The sequence below is a fragment of the Tauraco erythrolophus genome, chromosome 7 (assembly GCF_009769465.1).
Source record: "Tauraco erythrolophus isolate bTauEry1 chromosome 7, bTauEry1.pri, whole genome shotgun sequence".
In the NCBI taxonomy this organism is placed as follows: Eukaryota; Metazoa; Chordata; class Aves; order Musophagiformes; family Musophagidae; genus Tauraco; species Tauraco erythrolophus.
This window is the reverse complement of record NC_141471.1, coordinates 51,297,213-51,319,276: the sequence shown is the minus strand read 5'-3', so window position 1 is coordinate 51,319,276 and position 22,064 is coordinate 51,297,213. Positions and strand designations below refer to the sequence as shown.

The 22,064-nt window shown below is 37.7% G+C and overlaps 1 protein-coding gene across 2 annotated transcripts in view; it reads left to right on the top strand.

Moving 5' to 3' along the window:
- The window catches only part of UBP1 (upstream binding protein 1), a 39,470-nt gene that overhangs the window by 929 nt on the left and 16,477 nt on the right, over positions 1 to 22,064 (top strand). The window contains exons 2-8 of one of the 2 annotated variants that reach the window (XM_086615148.1): positions 9,148 to 9,299; positions 14,907 to 14,983; positions 17,596 to 17,701; positions 18,320 to 18,426; positions 20,135 to 20,287; positions 20,441 to 20,551; positions 21,113 to 21,220. In XM_086615148.1, the coding sequence (XP_086471274.1) occupies positions 9,148 to 9,299; positions 14,907 to 14,983; positions 17,596 to 17,701; positions 18,320 to 18,426; positions 20,135 to 20,287; positions 20,441 to 20,551; positions 21,113 to 21,220 (814 nt within the window). The remainder of the gene's footprint in view (positions 1 to 9,147; positions 9,300 to 14,906; positions 14,984 to 17,595; positions 17,702 to 18,319; positions 18,427 to 20,134; positions 20,288 to 20,440; positions 20,552 to 21,112; positions 21,221 to 22,064) is intronic. The other variant, XM_086615150.1, reaches the window with a different exon arrangement.

Genomic DNA, 22,064 nt, shown 5'->3' with positions numbered 1-22,064 from the left:
ACAGGCAGAACTTGTGGATTCCTGAATGACTTGGCGTGAAAAAGGGAAACTGCTTTGGAGACACTGGGAGACATTTTAGTCTAAGGTTTTCAACAGGATTAGTCAGTATTTTGAGAGTCTGGAGAAGTAAAACCCTGGTATTTGGTAGTTTTGATGGCCCAGCCTGTATGGAAGACACGGCCTCTCTCAGGGTTACCTGAAACTCGGAGGGCACCACGAGTTTCAGCTATTATATATGTTTTAAGGCGGTACTTCCTAGGTGAAATGTTGGAACTGCAGTGTCTTTGAAGTTGTAAATAAGGGTTTCAGCTGAGCAGAAATGAGGGGCTTTTTGCTAGTATTTGGGATTATGAACTGAGCGGGTTTATGGTGGGTTATGTATATGGTGGAGTTTCTGTTTTGTGTGAGGTTTGATTATTTTAATTTTTTTAATTAAAAGTAATTTTGAGAACTTTCCAGTTCAGAGAAGGTAGTGATTCACCTCTATTTATAGGAATACTCCTGATTTTATATTCAGCTTGTCTGGATTTTGTTCCACTTCTGTCCCATTTCTGTCTTTGTCAAGTGAACATTCATCCCACAAAGTGGTGTGCCAGTTATTGTGGGCAACTCTGTGTCAATTGCCTGGATGGCTTCTCGGCATTCAGTTTCTGGTTACCTTTTCCTGGTGCAAACACCAGTGGATAATGCTTGCACTCGTACTCAGCAACTGTTCTTTCTCTATCATGATCCAGTTCTTTGTAGGATTTCTTAACGATTAGAAGTCTTGAGTTTTGAATGGGATTGCTTTTTAAAGATTTCACTTTCTGTAGACTCTGTTTCTTCTACTGGTAATGCACGCTGTTCAGTTTCTTGAAACTTCAAGAATTTTTATCTTTACTGTTGTTGCATAGATTGTTTCTTTTGTTGGTATCATCCTTTTATGGTAGGCGGCAATCCCAAGTGGTTTTTTTAGTGACATACACCTGTCTGCTAGGATATTTTGAATTGCCACAAAAAGAGTTGTAGCAGTTAAAAACACCTCTTAAAAATTAATATTGCACAAGCTAAGCTATATGCATTAGTCTTAAATTCTGTTGCGCTCTTTATGTTTGTGATGAGATGTGAGTATTTTTGGAACACACTCTAATATTATTTGTAACTTTAGTCCCTGCAGACATAATTACAGGGGTCACCTAATAGCAGTTGTTTGCTGGTTTCATAGTGATTTCAGCAAGTATGTTAGTTATTTTATGTATTTATATTTCTACTTTATGGAAATCGTGGCCTTGTAAGTGGTGTGAGAGGGGAAAACTAAGAGAAGTGACATAGCATGAAGAGTGAAGATGCTACTTTGTCACTGCTCTGAGTATCAGTAGAAGCTGATGACTTGTCACTTCCTTATGAGAAAGAAGTACTGTCTAGAGGAGGATGCAGGGAGAGCTTCCCGAGCTTGATGCCCTTGCGTTTTGGTAGGAGGACCTGCATGTAAACCTTTTACCTGTTAGGGTTGTATGTAATGTAGTTAATGCTTCCTGGAGTTGGTGATCAGTCAGTGCGCTGAAGTGGAATATATGGTGTTACACCTGTAATTCTTACTGAGAAAACTGCTCCTGTCCACTGACCAGTGACTGTATTTTCTTTAAAAGGAAGTTAACTGGGCAAAATTTCTCTGGAGATTCACATGGTTTTAAATAGTTCTTAAAATTTCCTTAAAATCTTGAAACCCAGTTTTTCTCATTGCTGTTCTGATGCTTCCTCATGCAATAAGAAACTGCTTATAAACACAAAATCCAATTCAAATCGATAATGGTTGTTGTCAGATGTGTAAATCACGCTCCTTTGAAAACTTGTATAAAAGCATGGTACCTTTAGTGATAGTGAGGTTTGAGTATTGCTGTTAACTTCAGTTGGTAATGACACCATTGGATAGATTTAAGACTCCCATAGTGATTTCTTACAAATATATCGTAATATCCATCATAACACAGCAAGAATTGTGTAATATTTGGGACCACTGAGCATTGCTATGAAGTGTTAAAAAATGGAGACTATTTCATTGAAAATGCAAGTTTCAGGAACTGCCTGCCATTTCTCTAGCAGAGTTCTGTTTTTCATGTAATAAATTATTTGATTAATGAATTGATTTAAATTAAGTTAAATAAGCATTAATAAAAGGACAGATAACTTAATGATTGAATTCTTATGTGTAATTTGGAAACTTAGTATATGGTTTTATTTAAATGCTTGTAATTCCATTTGCATTTGTAGTGCTAAAATTGAAGCCTGTCATTGGGGAACTTAATTATTTCAGGAATAGCTATTTTGATATCTATTTCTTGATTAAAACCTGAAGTTTATTAAACTAAATTGAAAAAGATGACTTGGTTCTGAACCAGGAAAGTCTATACAAAAGACTGTATAAAAATACATCCAGACAATCCTCCATTTTTGGAGAATCAAGTCATTTTGACTCTGCTGCCATCTCCCAGACACTTGGTGTGTCTTTGGAGAGTGGAGCCGACTGCTGCCTTGGTTGAGAAAACCAGAAACCTACTGCTGTCCGTCTTATTTTCTTAGCTGTGCTATGGAGAGCCTTGGATAGTGAGGGAACTTTGTGTATCAACTCCCCTCCAAATTTTAGGCTGAAGAAGCCAGTAAGGTGATATGTTAGGATTTGGGGAACCACTGTTTTAAAACTTACAGCTTTGTTTTCAGGTGGAGAAGAGAGGAAGGGTGTTGTCTTCTAACAACTTTCGGGTCCCTGACATCCTTTTTTTGGCTTCTGATGAACACGACTGGGTGATGACAGTTACTGTCTTAACTTTATAGTCACCATGCAAAAATGAAAAAATTGAGTTATCTCGCTCAGACTCTGTTTTTCTTCTGGCTGCTGTTACTTTCTGACAGACAAAATGACTGTTTATGCTTCCCCTAACGCCTCCCACTCTTTTGAGGTTGCTGCTGGTTGTGATGGAGTTTAAAAGGAGTGCTTACTTAAGGTATCTTGATTTTTTATTTTTTTTTTAAGATGTACACAGTATTTTCTGCAGAATACAATGAAAAGCTTCTCTTGCAGTGGTCTGTTCTATTTTTTGTATTGCACTGTAAAAAAATAGTTCTCAGTGATATCTAGACTCTGTTAAATAAAATTTTATGTACTCACTGGAAGTGGAGCATGATTCTTTGTGCAGGCACACAAATATGCAAACGTGTGTCAGGAAATAGACATTTGAGGAAAAAGAAAATCCACAAACCTAAACCTCCTTGCTTTGTAACCACAGATAAAACATGTTGAAAGGTAAACCTCATGTTCTAGATCACTGGCGTTGGTTTTGGCTTTGGTTTGTTTTTTTTTGGTTTGGTTTTTTTTTCCTCCTTCCCAGTTGAATGCATGAATACATTTCGAAAGGTCAAGGAGACCAGTGTAGTTTTGAAGGAGAAGACTCTTCAGGTTGTGTAACTATCTTCTCTGTTCCCCTGTCACCTCTCATGGTGGATGGACATGCGGGATTGAGAGCAGGGCAGCAAGTTTAGCCTCATTTACACTTTATGTGTTACTCCTGCTTAGGAGCAATCTGTACTAATCAATGTACAAAATTAGAGCAATTGCCTGACCTCCTGTGTTGGAGGAGTGGATGGAGAACCAGGCATGATTTGTAATTGTGAACAAATACTGGTTTTGCAGCTTTTCCTTGCTACTTTCAAGAGCTTAGGAGGACACAGGTTTTGGTGGTGGATTTTTGTTCTTTCATTGTTTGGTTGTTTTTCGCATGTTGTGCCAGATTCTCCGTAAGTTGAGGCCTTTAACCAGCTGAGTTTCCATGTTGTAGATTGTAGGATTCCCAGGAACAGTATTACATTTGCACCTGTTTTCTTATTCATGTTGCACTTCTTGACAACTGCTTCAGAGAAAGTTGTTTCCCAACAGCTACTTGCAGGGATCTCATCTCACATCAAACTTGCTTTTGTGGACACAAGGGAAGTGTTGGGAAGTATCAGCTCTCCTGTTCCATTACGTTTTCCTATGGCTTGTTCAGACCTCTTTAACAGTGCAGAGCTTGGCTTTGAGATCGTAACTGTAATTCAAATACCGCTTGAGAAAGAAACATTTTTCTCAAGGTATTTGTCCTTGTAAACCATGCTTTAAAGTTTCGAAAGACCTGCACGTTCTCGGATGCTTTAGTACTCACACCCAAAAGTATACAATCCAGAAGACAGATAAGGCAGATGATTGATGGAACATCACTTTGAATTTTAATGGCATACTAGTTCCTGTTCTTATAAGGACAGGAGGTTCTTTGTTTATTTGGTGACCTTGTTACTAGGCAGGTTGGGGTTCTTTTAAAAAATGCTTCAGAAAAAGTCTTGAAAAGAGGATTTTAAATTTGGAAGGAAGGTGATTTTTGTGGCTGATAAACACATTTTACAAGCACGGAAGAAGGATAACTTACATTTTTCTTGGTCTTTTTGTACGACGCTCATGTAGGCTACATAACATAGGATAGCTTAGCAAACGTATTCTATCCCCCTGGATGCTCTGGTTCAGGTGTTTGTATGCACCTTGCTTCCTCTTCTGAGCCCTTCTTCTGTTGTGTGGTGATGCTTCATTTATGCACTACTTCTGTCACATAGCTAGCTTAAGACTGGGTGTTGGAGATGTGTTTACTGCCTGCTTTTGGTGTGTAATGAAGACTATTTCAGTTTGCTTTTCTGGGAAAATTTTCTCCTCCCTCTGGGAGGAAAGAATGCTTTCAGTTGAATGCTTAGATAAGAAATCGTGAGGGACTGAGATAAGACTTTTCTTATTGCAGCTAATAGTTTCAAAAATTTGGTCTGAGTTCCTTCCGTCAGGAGAGTAAGCCTTGATAGATCTGTTTTTTCAAATGACATCAAGAAGTCTAACAGAAGATGCTACTTCTCCTTCAAAACATTGCTATTTGTTTATACCTCAGCTTGCTTGTAATAGTCTGAAGTTCACTTAGATGAGAGAAGTGAATTCGTTTTTTCACTTCACAAGATCAAAAATTATCAGTATCAGAAAAAGAACAGAATTGGTCTCTTAAAGCTCTTTTCTCCTGTCCCTGAAATAATTTCAACAGTAGCTGTTTCGGAAAACTTATTTTTCCTCCAACTGGGTGACTCTGCCAGTGGGTGCTTCAGTTTGGGTACGAGGTTCTTTGCCATGTTTTAAGCTGAGCAAAGCTGGCAGTGAAAGTGCCTGACACTGATCTGCATTGGGCCAGCACAAATCAAATTTCACCAGGTGAGCAGGAAAATGACTAAAGGATGCTGAAGTGTATATAAACATGGAGACTGCCAGTGATGTACTGGGATGCAGATAATTTGCACTGCTAGCCCATTGGCTCATTATGAATGCAGAAATTGTGCCAGTGGTCTGAGGAAAAAAAGCTGGAACTGAGAAGGCTGAGCTGCTCTCCTGTTGTGTTTTTTTTTTTGTTGGGTCTTATAATAGAATCAGTATCAAATCAGAGGTGCTAAAAAGTCGGTCATTTAGGATCTTCGTAGTTTTTAGGAATATGATCTACGTAATAGCATCTATTATATGCAGTTTATCACTTACAAGATACTCTTCAGTGTAAATAAAGAGGACTATTAAAAATACTACACTTCTGTTTCCTGTTGGTTTTCTTCTCTAAATTTTAAGTACACCTTGCCTCTTTTCTTCAGCTGTGCTGTGTGAGCAGTGAATTTTATTTTGTAGAAAATGCTTTCACTGTGAAATCTAGATGGTCCCTGTTTGTACTAATGTAAGGATAGACAACAGGGGGTTTTGGCCTCAAAGAGCTGGGAGGAATGTTCTTTATATTCCTGTGTTTCTCAAAGCTGCTTATTTCTAATGATTTCCTAGGTAAATGCAGACATAAGCAATTTATTCCCTACCCTAATTCCTGTATCGCTGTTACTGCCAATCACAAGGAGGGAAATGGACTTAACTTGTTACGCCTGTCCTCAAGTTATGTTTGTTAGGACAGGGGTTTCTCTACAGTAAGTTTTTTATCACCTGCTTTTACCTCCCTCAGTTGTGTGTTGAGCTGCGCTATGAACCGATAGAGTTCCCAACATAGCCCTGACAAATATTTTGTGGAGGGGAAGGGTAGAGAGGGAGCAGCTCATGTGGCAGTTGTTCTTTGTGACAGTATTGCTCGGAAGCCTTTCTGTGTTGCTAAACCAACAGGTATAGAATAAAACTGGTCATCTTCTGTTGCTGTAGTGGTGACTGAAGGGTAGACCAGTTGCTCATAGCAGTTTCCTTGGTGAAAGTCACAAAAGATGCCTCGCTGGGTTTTTTAGGAGGAATTAATAGTTGGTTCTAAATCAGTTAACGTTTCTTTATCACTGACACTTTGGAATCTTAATTTGAAATACTTCATTCATACTTTATTGTCTCTCTTCAATTGCCTGCAGCTTTTACCTGTTTTTTTTTTTTATGGGAACAAGTGTATATTTAAATGTGAAAACACTGATATTTCATTCTTTTTGAGTGAACAAATCAAAATGTTATTTAAATGGTATTTATTTAAAGATGGTCTAGGAATGAGTTTTACATTGCTTTGGCTTCTCTTTTCCAATGGAGTGTTCTAGTACTCGGAAGACACAGAAGAAAAGTGTATGTTTATATCTGGGAAAATAAATGAAGATTCTTACATTTGCCTCGTGCCATTTGCTGGAGTAGTGGTTTTTTTTTTAATAGTAGCATTTAAGAATCTGCATTATGCTGTCTGTACAACTAAATTGTAGGGTTGAGGTGTTGGATGTCTGTCTTTTTTTTTTTTTCTTCTGCAGTGGCAGTTAGTCATCACCACTTTGTAAGTATTAGCAAAAGCAGGTTTAAAGCTGGTTAAAATTTGTATTCCATTTGTATTCGTTGCCTTCCAGTGCCTTGTCTGTTAATTTAACTAGTTCGTTAACCACGGCACACATTCTTAAGCCAGACTGGATGTGTTTTTGTCTTTAAATCGTTGGTGGAAAAGGAAAACTTGAAAGATATTTTTCATAAACACACAAAAGACTTCTTTTAATCTTGCATGTTATGTGAAAGCAAGTGCTGCAGAACTTTGTTGAGAATTACAGGTTGTTTAGTTGGTGAGATACTTTGCGTACCTTCTTCATTGCACTTCAACTCTCATGTATGTATTTTAAACATTGCCATTGTTTCTGTGTTCTTTCCGTTTTAAAGTTCCTCTTCGTAAAAACACTAATTAGTGTTTTATGTGCCAAAGTGTGTGGCAAGCCTGAGCTCCATGGGTTCCTGGTGGAGAAGTCCTATCTTGGGGCGGGGGTTGTCTCTGCTTGTCGCAGTGCTCCCTCTTGTGTTGGGCTGCCCTCTGCTCCTGCCGCCCTTTGAACTGGTACCAAGGCATGAAGCATCTAGTTGGTTCTTTCGAGTCATCCTCAAGTCCACTAATCTGTGAAATTTTCTGTCCTGCCTCTGGATATAATGCTTCTTTCATCTAGATAAGTAAACTGCTGTAAAAGTATCTGCTTCTCTAGAGTGGGTATTTCACGTTCTGTTCCTTTTTAACTACCCAAGGAATACAGCCTCCTCTGGGCTCAGGTTTGGGAAGCTGGCATCACAAGTAGCTAAGGTATGATTCCGCAGGCTTGTACTGCTTTTTCGGACATTATCCTGCCTTGTCCTGCCTTCGTGCATATTTGTGGCCTCTGCTATGGTTTCTTCCTAGTGGAAAGGAACCTGTATGGGTGTCTTTTTTTAAATACTGGTTGTTGTTTTTGGAAGAGACTGTGCAGTCTCTACAAGGTGTAGTCACACTTCTTAGACTTTTTCACCGTTCACAAGTGTTCCCTCTTTCAGGTCAATATGGCGACTTGCAGGTCGCTGGGAGAGTGCAGTATGATGTGGCTGGCCTTTAACTTACTGTGTGTGGCACATGCTTGGAACGAGAAGTTGGCACCCCGGCTGCACTCCCGTCTACCTAATGCTTGCACAGACAGAGTCTGTGCTGTAACCTTCTGTAACGCAAAAGTGTCGGCTGTAGTTTCATTTTTAAATCGATTATGATACTAATACGTTTTGGTTCTCCAGATATGAGGTGGAATTCAAGAGGAATTACGGAGTTCTTTTTAAATAAAGTAGACTCTCACAGAAATGAGAAACAGCAAAAAATAATTTTACATCAAAAATTTTAGGGTACAAAGTGTAAATAATAGTGCAATACAGATGAGATATTTATAGTTCTTTTACAAAATATATTAAATCTGATTGTGATCAATGCAAGAGAAACAAGCAAAAGATACATGTATATTAAAAACTGAATCAACAGGTGTGGTGCTGTGAGAAATCTTACTTCAGTTTAGCAACTAATTTTCAAAGAAAGTTTCATGAATCTGCAGATACGAATTTCATCGTGAACAAAATTTCAGTGCTAGAAAAACACTGTCTTTGAACAGAACTCACTAATCTCTCTGAATTTTATTTATGAAGATCACTGTATACAAGGAAAATTAATATATTGCTAATACAGAACTGTGGACAGCATGGATTGCTCTTTACTTTTCAGAAACTTTGTGGTTCCAGAGTTTTTCTGGTGGTCTTATAAGTGAGGTGAATCTTGGCCTATGCTTTCTGTATCGTATGTTTTGTGAACCTGCTGCTTAGTCACTTTTGTGCTATTCGGTGTGCTAAAGCCTAAAAAAAGTTAAGATTGAAAAATCTCTAATGTCGGCAGAAAGAATGCATAAGTTAGATATAAGTATCCTAAATGGGGAGAAAGATTTTCACGGCATAACTAACTTACTTTGGGAAAATATTATTTCAAAGAAGAAAGTAAATGCATTGCTCTGTGCCGCACGTGTATTAGGTGAGCCTGCCTGTGTTGACAGGTGAATAGTTAAGAGTAAACTGATTATTTGGAGTGGAGATAAGAAGTGAAGATAAAATATTCAGAGGATCAGCACAACTTTATTGTCTGCTTAGGTCCCAGAGCATTGTTTATGTATCCTAGCCTAAAATTTTGGTGGAAAATGTTTTGGTTACTGCTCACGTTGGTTTCGCTAATAAACTCAAGAGTGTCAGAATTCTGTGCATATTCCACTGTGTTTTTTTAAGTCACAAATAACTTTTTTTCTTTAGCTTCAGGCAAAACAGGGCTAACAGTCTCACAAAGTTTTGTTTGTTCTTTTCAGTGATGTTTTGGCACTGCCTATTTTCAAACAGGAAGATTCCAGCCTTCCACAAGAAAATGAGGCTAAACATCCACCTTTCCAATATGTTATGTGTGCTGCAACATCTCCAGCAGTAAAATTATACGATGAAACTCTTACATACTTGAATCAAGGTTGGTATATCTATGTTGCAGGTGTAACTATAGTGAATGCAGCTCGTGGTGCAAGTCTAGAACTGGAATTGTATGTCATGCTTGGATACATGTGGGTATTTCCAAAATAAATGCAGGTCAAAAATGAGGTTGGATACCTTACTAGTAGTCTTGTTTTGTCCAACTCACAGACTCATAGCAATAGCCTGTTGTTGCTTCCCGTTTAGAGTCTGGGTTGGTTTTTGTTTGGTTGGTTGGTTGTTTTTTCTGGATTTTTTTTTTTCTGCTCTGTGTGTTACCCCTCTCCATCCCTCACCTTCCCCAGTAAAATCAAGCCAACAGACCTTTTAGGAGGCAAACTTCAGGTAGTAATAGCTTAAAATACAAGACTAATTTTGCATTCCTGTTTAAACTTGATTGATAATAGCAAGTTAATTGGATATTTGCATAAGGGACACACAAACACACCCAAAAAGTCATAATAAATGTTAAAATGTCAATCTCTAAACAAAAAGTGTTGCACAACAGAGGCCACTGTAATCGTTCTCAAATTAGCTATACGTGTATCTGCCCAGAACAGTATTATGTTTGAAACATAAACACAAGTGCAGCTACATGCATAGTTACCTTTGGAGTTTGTGTGTATTTCACATCATCTGTCTACGTTTACCAGAAATTAACTAGATAAGTACTTCATGTGAGTCTTGCTCTTTTTTTTCCTTGTAGCCTGTGGTTGATTTGCATGAAAACTAAGTTTTCCTCCTACAAAGGATACAAGCTGCTGGGTAAAATAATGTGAATGTGGACGTTGCCATGTGATAAAACCTCCTTCACCTCTGGAAATGACATTGGTGTCCTAAGCTTAGTCAGCTAGTATTCTGAACTCAAATAAAACCATTTATCGTTTGTTTTGGACTATATAAATGGCTGTGTACGCTCCCACCCCAATCCCCTGGCTCTAATGTTCTAGGATCACCATTTCCTAGATTTAGTTTTGCTTTTTTTTTTTGTGGACGTTCACTCAAAATCTCTTGATATACAGCAGTGTAATTAGAAGAGACAGTTCTGCAACACGCTTTGTGTGAAAAATAAAAACAATTAAAAAATGATGTTCACCATTTATTTTCCATATCCTGCCATGATTTGGTACAATTAATATTCTTCGCTTTTGTGCTTCTCTGAGCAGTGTACTACTTTAGTATGCTGCTAAGAGGACACAGTTTAAAATCTGTATTTGTGAATTTTCCTTGGCCTCTGTGTGCAATATAACTTACTAATTGCTTTAATAGGTTATAGAATTTGTGTATTTTATCTGTGTTTTCTTGATAAGGTGTCCTTTTTACTGAAGTTGAAATGCTTCTAGTGTTGTGAACTTCTGGTGATGCATTTCATGTCTGGAAGTGTTTAACTCTGTACCGGGGCCCTAAAATCTGTGAGAGCAGATTGTATCTAATTTGATACAGATGCAATGACAAAGCATCATTTTAAGCTTTCCGTATCAATAAAGTTGCTAAGTGTTTCATCTTACAGTCTCTACTCGTTCTAAATACCCTTTAAACATTACTTGATTCTTCTACTAAGGAGAATAATGGAAGTTTTGTATGTAATTTCTAGTTTCTTACAAACATGTGATAGCGTAGTTCAACCATTTGCTTAGTCAGGTTTTCTTTATTATCACTTTTTGTACCCTAAGTGCTCTCTTCTGCAGAAAGCAGTACAATTACAGCAGTGTGCTGGACCAGCAAGATGCTTTGCACTGTTTAAAAGACTTCAAAGATTTATAAGCTTTAAACTCTGTAGAAATACACTTTGTTTTCTTCAGTGCCAGGATCCGGCCTCCCTGACCAAACACAAAGCTTGAAGATGAGCTCAGTGTGCTAGTTCCAGCAAGCTGAAGGAAGAAAGCGTTTGCTATCTCGCTTCTGAGAAGAGCTTGCTATTGAAGTGACAGTGTCTGAAATGTCTCTAAATGTTTCATTTGCCCTTGGAAATCTCTTTTAATATATAGATTTATTTTGCAAAGAAGTTTTGCTGGTTTCGGTGTCCTAGGTAACTTTTCCTAGTTGAAGTTGAAAAGTGAAGGCATTGGTATACCCTTTTTCTAAATAAATATGACAAACAAAACAGTTGGCCACCTTCCCTTCTGTGCTAATGATTAGACAGAAACACAGTACGTTTGCCTAGGTTAAGGCTTTTTCCTAAAAATTTCTCTAGTAAGTGTTAGGATATATATGTATATATGTAAAAACAAATATATCTTTGGATAGTTTTGAGTGATGACATCTTTCATGCTGAAACCAGCATAAAATAAGGATCAGTTTGCAACACTGATTTGTACTGATACATGTGTGTGTAATGAGTTGAATTAACTGATATAGAAAAAGAGTAATTTTAGTCCTGGTCACTTCAGTTACTTGGTTTCTATTTTGACCCGGTTAGCAGGCAGTGTCTTGCCTTACAGAATGTTCAAGAGGATTGTGAATAGGAAGTACCATAGAGAGCAAATACCCTTTTGAATTTCATCAGCAGTTGTATTAGTTTACTGGATTGGGAATACCAGAAGCAACGGGAACGTTTGCCCTGTCTTAAGCTATGAGACATTTCCGAAGGCAGTACTTAAGCAAGCCCAGACTTTACCCTCTGTCAGTAAGTGTTTAATTGGAATAGCTGAGAGCATTGTTCAGAGTTCGAGTGTCTGGATGATGCTCTTAGTCATATGATTGAGTTTTACATAGTCCTATGTGGAGCAGGGAGTTGGCCTCAATCCTTATGGGTCCCCTCCAACTTGAGATATTCTATGAGTCTATGAGCTAATGGAATATTTCAAGTGATTAGGTTTTCAACTGAAGCTGATTCTAGAAGTTCAAATCTTGGACTGATGATGGTTGGTTGTTCAGGAGTTTGCAGGGTTCTTATAAACTGTAAAATCTGTGAAATGAGTCAGCTGAGAATGCATGTCAGAGTTGTAGGATAATGTTTTGGGTTGGCAGCCGTTCAGCTAGATGTATATCAAATAGCAGAAGTAGTATGGAAGGGAGATGCTTTTAAAGGGGAAGCAGTGTTTAGCTTGGTTTACAGAGTGCAGCTAGGCATGTAGTTCTGTGAATGCAAAGAACTGCTTGGGAGAGATGAGATCTACCTCAGTAAGGGGAGGGGGCAAAGGTACCTTTGCCAGCAGGATGGTTGATGTGGTAAGGAAGGCTTTGAAGTAGGAACGACAGGGGAGGGAGAGAGTTACCAGCAGCACTGTGAGAGCAAAGGACCTGGAGTGATGTGCCTGGAAGGGAACACAAAATCAACAAAAGGGGCCTTAAACAAGGTCACCTCCAGCACTTGAATGTAAGCAAGAAAATGCCTATAAAGCACCATTATGGGGAAACCCCAAAACCTTTTCTGGGAAATCCGCATGGTGGCGTGCCTGACTGAAGTGCATATACATTAATGCAGGCAGCATGGGAAGTAAACATGAGGAATTAGACATGTGTGTGCAGTTGTAGATCTTACTGGTATCATGGAGATGTGATGGGATGACTCACCTAAGTGGTGTGTTGCAATAGAGGGACACTGGCAGGGCAAGAAGGTGAGGAAGGGGGAGTTGCCTTTTATGTGGGAGAACAGTTGGAATGCCTGGAGCTCTACCTAGGGATGGATAATGAGCCAACTGAGTGCTTATGGGTAAGGACTGAAGAGCAGAACAATATGGGTGACATTGTAGTGGGTGTCTGCTATAGGCCATCTGACCAGGAAGAAGATTGTCTAAAAGTCATTGTCTTCAGTAAGTCTTTTGCTATTTTCTCCTGTGAGATCCTCATAGAAAAGCTAATGAAGTATGGGCTGGTTGAGTGTCCTTGAGATACTCAGAAGCAGCCTGGACTTGGTCCTGGGCAACTAGCTCTAGGTGGCCCTGCTTGAGCTGGGGTGTTGGGCAAGATGACCTCCGGAGGTCCATTCTCACCTCAACTGTTCAGTGATTCTGTGATTTTTGTGAGGGTGTATACTATAGTTTTCAGTGTTTAGCAGCAGGCAGTTAAAGCACCTAGCACCTTGTGTTGCTTTGCTCCTGTGGCTGCTCTTCAGAAAACAGCAGAGAAGGTGGCATGTGTGGCTCTCCTATAGAGATGACTACAGTCAATGCAGTGGTGCTTTTTACACTTTCAAAGGAGCTACATGTCCAGAAATCCAAAATGAAACCTATCTGTCCCTTTGTTTCAAAAACTCCCCATGCTATTTTTGCATTTTTGAGCCTGGCATTCCATGATTTTTACTGTCATCAGATATTCAGTCTTAATATTTTGTGTCTCTGAAAGATTAGCAACGCTCATTGAACAAGCAATCAAAATGTTTATTTCTCCCTTCTGCCTTTCAAAATAAGAGAACAGGGAAATATTTGCTAAAACTTTATAAATAGTGCTAGATTAAAAAAAACCCAAACAACCTGATGCTGTCTGTAAATGCAGGTGGACTTGCATGTGTTACCTCTCCATGTGAGCAAAATAACGCTGGTAATTGAGCAAATCTTATTAACAGGAAAAAAATTTCCTCCTGTTAAACATGTAGGAGGAGAAATGATGTGTTGTTTTACTCAGCTGCACTAGGTATGTTTAATTTTTATATACATTTATGTCATCAAAGGTCAAATGCTGCTGGGGTAAAGAAAACCTGTATATGTGGAGTACATACATAAATGTACTAATTGTGTTACAGTAAAAAAATGCCAAAGAGTTCATAGTTGGTGGTAACATCAGTCAGTGGAGCAGTGAAAGGAGCTGAGGAAATAATTTGCTTTTTCACAGGGGTATGGCAGGTGAACCTTTACCTTGTAGGGCAAGCCAATAAATGTCTTCTAAGTGTAGTAAACACTAGAGTGTAAAGGTAGTTTGGAGGGTAATGTAGAAGGTAATGAATTTATTGCACTTGATCTTAGTGAACATCTTGAAATCTATTTCGTCCTATATTATAAAATTCCATTTTTGCAAATTAGTACGTACCGCTCACCTTGGAAGAAGAAATTCCCTGTAGTTCAAATAAATTACTTCTAGCTTTCTCTCTTCTGAAGCATAACAGTTTGTCAAATGCACTGGAAAGATTCACTCATACCTGCTTGAAATAGCCAGTAACTAGCCCTTTTACAGACTTATTTCTGAAATTATACAAAGCCTACACATCATACAAAGGCAACAGGTACATGGGCAAAATTAAACATGGGAGAGTAGTATGTTTGTTGTATGAAGGGTGTAAAAGCTCTTTGCAAGAGTTTGTTTCAGAAGACCAGTCTGTTGTTCTCAGTGTGTTGCCTTTCGTCAGTTTCAAAAACAAAGGAATTCAGCTTTGAAAAGTTTTTCTTCAGAAAGAAAAAAAAAATAGAGAAACAAGTACTTACATTTCATGTAAAATGAAGTACTTAAACTTTGAAAGTTTCTGTAGTTTTAAAGGGACCAAAAAGTTTCGTTTTGTTCCATTAATTCCTGTGCTGTGAGGTGAACCTTGTTATAAAAATCTCTTAAACAGGAAGTTTCAGGTACTGATTCTTGTGTACTGTGTGTGAACCAAAAGCTAATTCAGGTGCACTAAACACAAAATAGCTTTGTGCTCTGACTTGTTAGTAAGACAAACTTTTTCTCTTTAAAGGTCAGTCCTACGAAATACGGATGCTAGATAATCGGAAAGCTGGAGACATACCAGAGATCAATGGAAAACTGGTGAAGGTGAGCTGAAGTTCTCTAGTGTTACTAACAAACCTCTGCTGGTTGCACATGAAAAGAGTAGGTTTTAACCTTTTAGTGTACTCCGATTCACAGCAGCAGGTGGACCAGCTGATCTGACCAATGAAGAAAATAGGCACAGTGGAACCTAATGCCTAGTTTTGTTGGTTTATGTCAAGTTTACTACAAATGAAAAAAATATACATGTATATTTACCCCCATTTATGAATGGGTTGCTTTCATGTAATTTTAGATAACTAAAGGTGAGCTAATCACTTTATCTACACTTTATGAGGTCTGCAGTCTGATCTGTTTTAAGACAAGATGAATCTCCACTAAATGTGCCCATGTCTTTCTGCTGCGTAAAAGGAAACTCTGGTAACAGGGATCTCACATTTAGATATTTAACGATAAGTGAAAGAAATCCAGTCTAGAGGCTGTACATTTCATGGATTTTTTTCCTGCTGTCACTAGATACTTGTTCAGACTGACTATTGACCAGTGATATTAAAAAAAATAAAAGTATGAATGTGAAGAATATGAATACCCAATGCATAGAGTCCTGTGTGTAGTGAAGACTGAATTATTTTATGCAAAGCTTAAGATACCTAGTTGTCTGTAGATTTGTATTCAACGTCTTCTGAGTTATCTCATTTTCCATTTCAAGCGATGAGGAGATATGGAAGGAAGCTAGAGAATCATTTAGAAAGAAGTGGAGGTATTATGAACATATTTCTTAAGAGGTATTATGGAAGACACATTGAGCCAACCTATGGTTTTTGCAGCAGTGGAATATTGGCACAAAGGAGATATATCTGTAGGAAAACAGATCTCTAATTTTGCTTCTTCTTGAGCAGTTTGTTCCATAGCTGAGCTCCTGTTCCTAATTCCAGATTTGTCTCCTAATGCTTTAATGTTAGCAGAAGGTACTGTGGATCTGAGGTATTGCATGAAGTATAAGAATGAGGTAGACTGGAAAATGTCCAATTCGTGGTACAAATTATTAAAAGAACTATTGGAGGGTGGGGAGGTGAACTTTTCTTATACACATCTCAGTTTTACTAAATTTTCTGAAAAAATCTTGCTCATGTGTTGGAGAAGAAGGAAGAATACTTCAATTAAAATGACTCTGGCAGTGGTACTGCTAAGCACACCGGAACAGTGTGCCTGTGGCTGAGTCTTTACCTTTCAACTTTGGGCTGTATAATTTGTGAACTTTGACTGGCTTGTATAGTCCTGTGCCTTGTTCCTGTTGTCTGTGGGATGCTTGTTGGGAGATAATTTCAGGAAGTGTTAAACACAAGTATAAAACCGGGATCTGTGAGTTCTGTAATTAAACCTTTTACAACCTGGCGTGTTGACTTGCTGCGGTAAACGTGTTGACTGTTTTGTGACCTTAGGTGTTATTTCCTTGTAGCTTTGGGGAATCTCTCTGCTGTGATGTTATAGGTTTGTGTATGGATGATGAGCTGTTTGGTGTGTAAAAATAGGACAAAGCAATGTGAAAATTTAAAAAAGTAAATTTTATCATAGCAAGGTGTTCTAATGCCGCATCGACAAATTTTCCATTTCGGACGCCTAAATACTGGAATCCCAATCCTTCAACAAAGAAGTCGTTTCACGTGGGTGAATGTGGCTGCAGATATTTCCAAGTTCCAAACTTGCCAGTTTGCAATGAAAAAGGAGCAGTGTGTTTGTATGTGCACGTGCATGCGCATGGACGTGTGCTTCCTGTTATCTTTCAAATAAAACCAGGGAAATGTAATGTATCTGGAGGAGGCACTTAATTTAAGAGTTCTTGGGTTTTTTTTAACACTTCATCCACTGTTAGTACACGTAAGACTGTAGATTAATGGGAAAAAATGAGACTGTAAAAAGTTTGTCTACGTTTTGTTTGTTGAGCAGCAATTCATGTATACAATTTTTTCCCCTCTGTATAACAAATTGCTTTGGATGTGCATTCAGGCAGCAGAATAGAAACCTTTCTTTAATGACTATGAGCAGTCGTAGCAGAACTGGTCACAAAAATAGGTGGTGTTGGCTTATTAGTATTCATAGTATTTTTAGATGAATATTCTAGCTAGAACATTTGGAATAGTTTGGAAGTTGTTTATTACTTCTTTAATTAAAATCATAGATTTGTTGTAAATATGTTTATGAGTACTAGGAAGGGTTTTTTCTATTAGTTTTATTTCTTCAAATTTTGTACAAAAATTCCCAATGAAAAAAGGTCAAACTTTATTCACCTCTTTTCAGAATAAATGAAGTCTTTTGTATTTGTTTTCTAAAATAAGTTTGTTGTCTACACGGTGTTGATACTTCGCTGACAGTGTTGCTCTGTTGACTGCATGTAATTCATAGTGACCTTTAGAATATGAGATGAGATCTGATTCTCTTTTGCCTTTTTACCACATTTTCAGATATCTCCTGCTACTTAATTCTGTTTCTGTGTTCGGAATATTTTGGGATACTGATGGTTGCCAAATTTTTTGCTGTAAATATGTGTTTATCAGTAGTGTGGCTATTTTGAAATGTTCTAGTGCTTTATCTTCAGGCTGTTTCTAAACCTATAGTAAGTTAGTGGCTCATCAGATGCTTGTTTTCTTCTTTATTAGAGTATTATAAGAGTTGTGTTCCATGACAGAAGGTTGCAATATACGGAACACCAGCAGCTAGAAGGTTGGAAGTGGAACCGCCCTGGGGACAGACTTCTGGACTTAGGTATAGTTGTTTCTATCTGTTGCCACTGTATGAAATTCAGTTTCCAAATTTAAATGGATCGTGGTCACATGGATGGTAGGGCTGGTGAAAAAAGCCAGACCATTTTCTGTGTATTGTTTTGCCCTAGTGTGTATGTTGAATAGAAATGTTCTTGCCACTTTCACATTCCTTTAAAACCTTTAAGTGCTACAGAAGTAAGATATCAACTCTGCAACCTTATGCATTTAGTGATCTTTTAATTTTGATTACTAATTGTTGCAGTAATTAGGAGAACACAGACAAAAGTAACTTTCTGTAGTAGATCGTGGAAACGACACCAACATAGTGTCTTTATTTTGCGTAATGTTAAATTTTTTTGTTGCATAGGCTGTGGGGGGTGGGGGAAGGAGCGGTATCAAAAAACACCCACAAACCCTGAGCGCTTTGTGTGTGGAGTCTACTAAGTTTCTTCAGATTAGTCCTGAGAAACTGTTTATGGGCTTTTATGGTCAAGCTACCAAAGCCCACCTTTTGTCACCCTACCTATGTTTGCTGATGGTAACCGTATATTCAAATGTATTTCTAGTGTTTTCTTGGAATATGATTATTTAAAAATATATACTACTTATTTTAACGTAGATATTCCAATGTCTGTTGGAGTCATTGATATCAAGACAAATCCAAGCCAGCTCAATGCAGTTGAATTTTTGTGGGATCCAACAAAATGTACATCTGCTTTTATTCAGGTTTGAAACTTTACTTGACTGGATGTTTGTGTTTGGTGCCTTTCAGGTCACAAACAGTAGTATATTTGCACTGCGAAGCTTCTTGGTTTCGTATTTGTGGGTTAGATATGAAATAGCTTTGTAAAAAACACAGGTTCATAGCCACTGTTAGTTCTATAAGGGTTTTTCAACATGATTTGAATTTATAAAAGCATCTTTTAAAAACAATTTAAATAAAAGGCTTTCAAATAGTTCTTTACAGAAAGCTGCAGTAGTTAAAATACTTAGTTATATGGAGTATGAGATTATATCTCTCTAAATAATTGTCACTGCTTTTTTTTTTTAGTTGAGAGGTCTACTCTCTTAGAGATGAGCTTCAGCAGAGACTTGGCTTGAAGGATACAAAATGAAAATTAATGTGCTACAGAGAGTTTTAAATCAGACATTGAGAGGTGTTTCTTACTATGTCAGTAGGCTTCCTCATAGTAGGATTTTCGTTATTTATGTATTTGATATTTAGGGCAATTGAACATACTTTCTCGGGGAATTATTTAGATAGAATGTTCAGTTTTGCATTGGAATTTTAAGCTTACTTTTGCCTCAGATCTGTTTTTATTATGAAGAAAAGGTCTAAAGTTTGAGGTAGCAGTGTTTCTTACTGAGACTGCCAAAATAGGTTAAATTCCACATTGTCAGTAAGTTAGCTTTGATCTGGTGCAATTGAAGACGTTTTTTTCTAGGGAATTACACAGTACTAAAATGTAGTCTCCTTGAAAAAGTGTGAGATAAACTATGGAATATTTTTGTTTAGGCACTTCCTTAGAAGAAGTAATAAGAGGCTGACTGAAATTGGGAGTGATTCTTATTATGCAAGAATAGTTCATTTACTGTGAAGGCTAGAGAACACAGCACAGCAGCACCAATTACACTTAAAGCTTCAATTTCCAGTCTATGGTCCTCTCTTTTTGATGGCCATAGGAAATAAAAAAATAGTATTGTAGTCATTGAGTGTGCAAAGTATGCTATTGTCCGTGGTGCTTGACTTGCTCAAAATTCCATAAAGAAGCCAAAAAAATTTGGAGCACTGTCCAGTGTGATTCATCATAACCCTTTCTGTTACACTGATTTTCTCCTTGGATGTCTGTTAGGGGTATTTCTAGCTTATAAACCCACTGCTGATACAGTGCGTAAGGCCATTGCCTACTGATTAAAAAGTCTGTGACTTTTATAGGCAGTTGGGCATATTTGAAAATATTCTGATTTCATGTGAGCTTAAAAACTTCCAGTCTTCTGTAGCTTTGGTAGTATTTATTACACGTAACTCTGAAGTTTATTCTAGGTATAATGCTCTGGACAATAGTATCTTGAACAAGTTTTTTGCTGTATTTATGATAGATACTGTTGTCATCCACAGACATTTTCCTTAAGATCCAGCAAGTTCTTATTTAATAAGAATCTATAATGTCTTCTGCTTTTTGGAGACATTTTGGTGGCACACTTGCTTGTTTCTCCTATTCCTTGTTGACTCAAATATAATGTTTTTGGCTTCATTTGCATGTGGACTTGAAAAAGAATAAAATGTTAGTTATGCAGCTTGGTCCTCAGATAGTCTGGGTAATTTGTTACTTGTCCTTAGAAAATGTGTATGATGTCAGTGACACATAATAAAATTCATGTCTAGAATACTTCTGAGGGTCCTTTTTGTTCGGTGGTTGTTTTTTTTTTTCAGGTACATTGTATCAGCACTGAATTTACCCCTCGTAAACATGGAGGAGAGAAAGGAGTTCCTTTTAGGATTCAGGTTGACACTTTTAAACAGACTGAAAATGGAGAATATACAGATCACCTGCATTCAGCCAGTTGTCAAATCAAAGTTTTTAAGGTAACAGTAGAAAACAGATCCTTAATAAGTCTCTCAGAGGCTCTCATAAAGATGGGGGACATCTTTATATTACTGCTTGACTTCTGAGATCAGATGTCACTTATAAAACTATCTTCCACTTGCTTTCTTGTTCATGTAACTGTTCATTTTTAGCCGAAAGGAGCAGACAGGAAACAGAAAACAGACAGAGAAAAGATGGAAAAGCGAACTGCACATGAAAAAGAAAAGTATCAGCCTTCATATGACACCACAGTTCTTACAGAGGTAACAAAATAGAATTGTATCTGCTGACTGAGGAGAAAATATGTAGATACAGCATATTACTTACATGCAGTCTTGGAAGGGTTGGGGAAGAATTAGTTCTACACAAAGACAAGCTTTTTATTTGACAAACTTGTCCAGTGAACAGCAACATTAAATTTTAAGATTTTGTTTAATAAACTTTCATTTAGATACTTGATAGATGCTTGTATTAAAACATTCTAAGATTAAACACTATTTGACCAACTGTACTGAACCCTAGAGCAAGTCTTTTGGTACAGATCTAAAAACCTTGCAGCTCAAAAGCAAAACAAAAAAAAAAAAAAGGGGGGGGTGGGAATCTGTAACTTATTTATCTGCCAAATTGGAGCTTCAAAGTGTAATTTTAGGAGATTACTGAATTTAAGGCCGGAGCCTCAGTAGGTTTTTGCGTTTTCTTTTTATTTAAATATCAGTGAGTTCTATGCAGTTTTCTAAAGATTTCAGAAGTTTTTAAAAGGCTTTTAGATCTTTCCTCACTGTATGATGAAAAGAAATTGATCCAAATCTTTGGTGTTTGTCCAGATGAGGCTTGAGCCTATAATTGAAGATGCAGTTGAACATGAGCAGAAAAAGTCCAGCAAGCGGACTTTGCCAGCAGACTACGGTGATTCTCTGGCAAAGCGAGGCAGTGTAAGGGACTTCTGCTTACCTTTTCATTGTGCAAGATACCTTGTGCAGTGTTAGATATAGGAGAAACTTCCATTATATAAAGTAAAAATATTTTGATTGCTGTGTCTTAATTTTATTCACTTTTATGTATACCAATTACTCCACGTTTGTTTTCAGCAAAGGAATCCTTCCTAAATCTAACACTTAAACTGTTGCAGAGGGACTGTGTAACTTCTAAAAGTCAAGAGCTTTCCTTTTATGCGGCTTTAAATGAAATAGCTTTTTGCTTTCCTGTATGTGTGTAATTAGTGGAAGTAAGAACAGTGACATTTAGTGGTTTGTTCCGTATTTGTACTTACATTCGATATAAGTTTCCATGCACTTCAGTGTTTTTTGAAACACCGTGTGATGTTGCAGACCGTTGATGGTTAGTTACTGATTTTTCCTTCAGCCATCTACATAATGTGCTGCAAGCAGGTTTAGTGCAGTTCGGAGGAGTCAGCACATCTTGATGATGTATGTGTGCGCTGACCCTGCGCGCGCCCCCCGCATGAGTCTGACGTACATCCTGCGCTCTTGCTGTCAGGGGTTAGCGTTTCACTGAAGGTGAATATCATTGAGACCTGACATGTTTCAGATGAGAAAATCCTGCGTCTTCCATTTGGCAAGTGTGAATGTCAATTAGTCATGTGACTGTGGAAGACAGCTATTTGACTGTTCTTTGACAGCTCTTACTCAGTGGTACTTAGGCAACGACAGTCTGACTCTTGTCACTTAAACATTATTTAGTTTGTGTATAAATCCGTGAAAGTGATGTATAAGGTTGAGGTTATAAAATACTTCAGTGTATGCCCTTTGTTGTTTA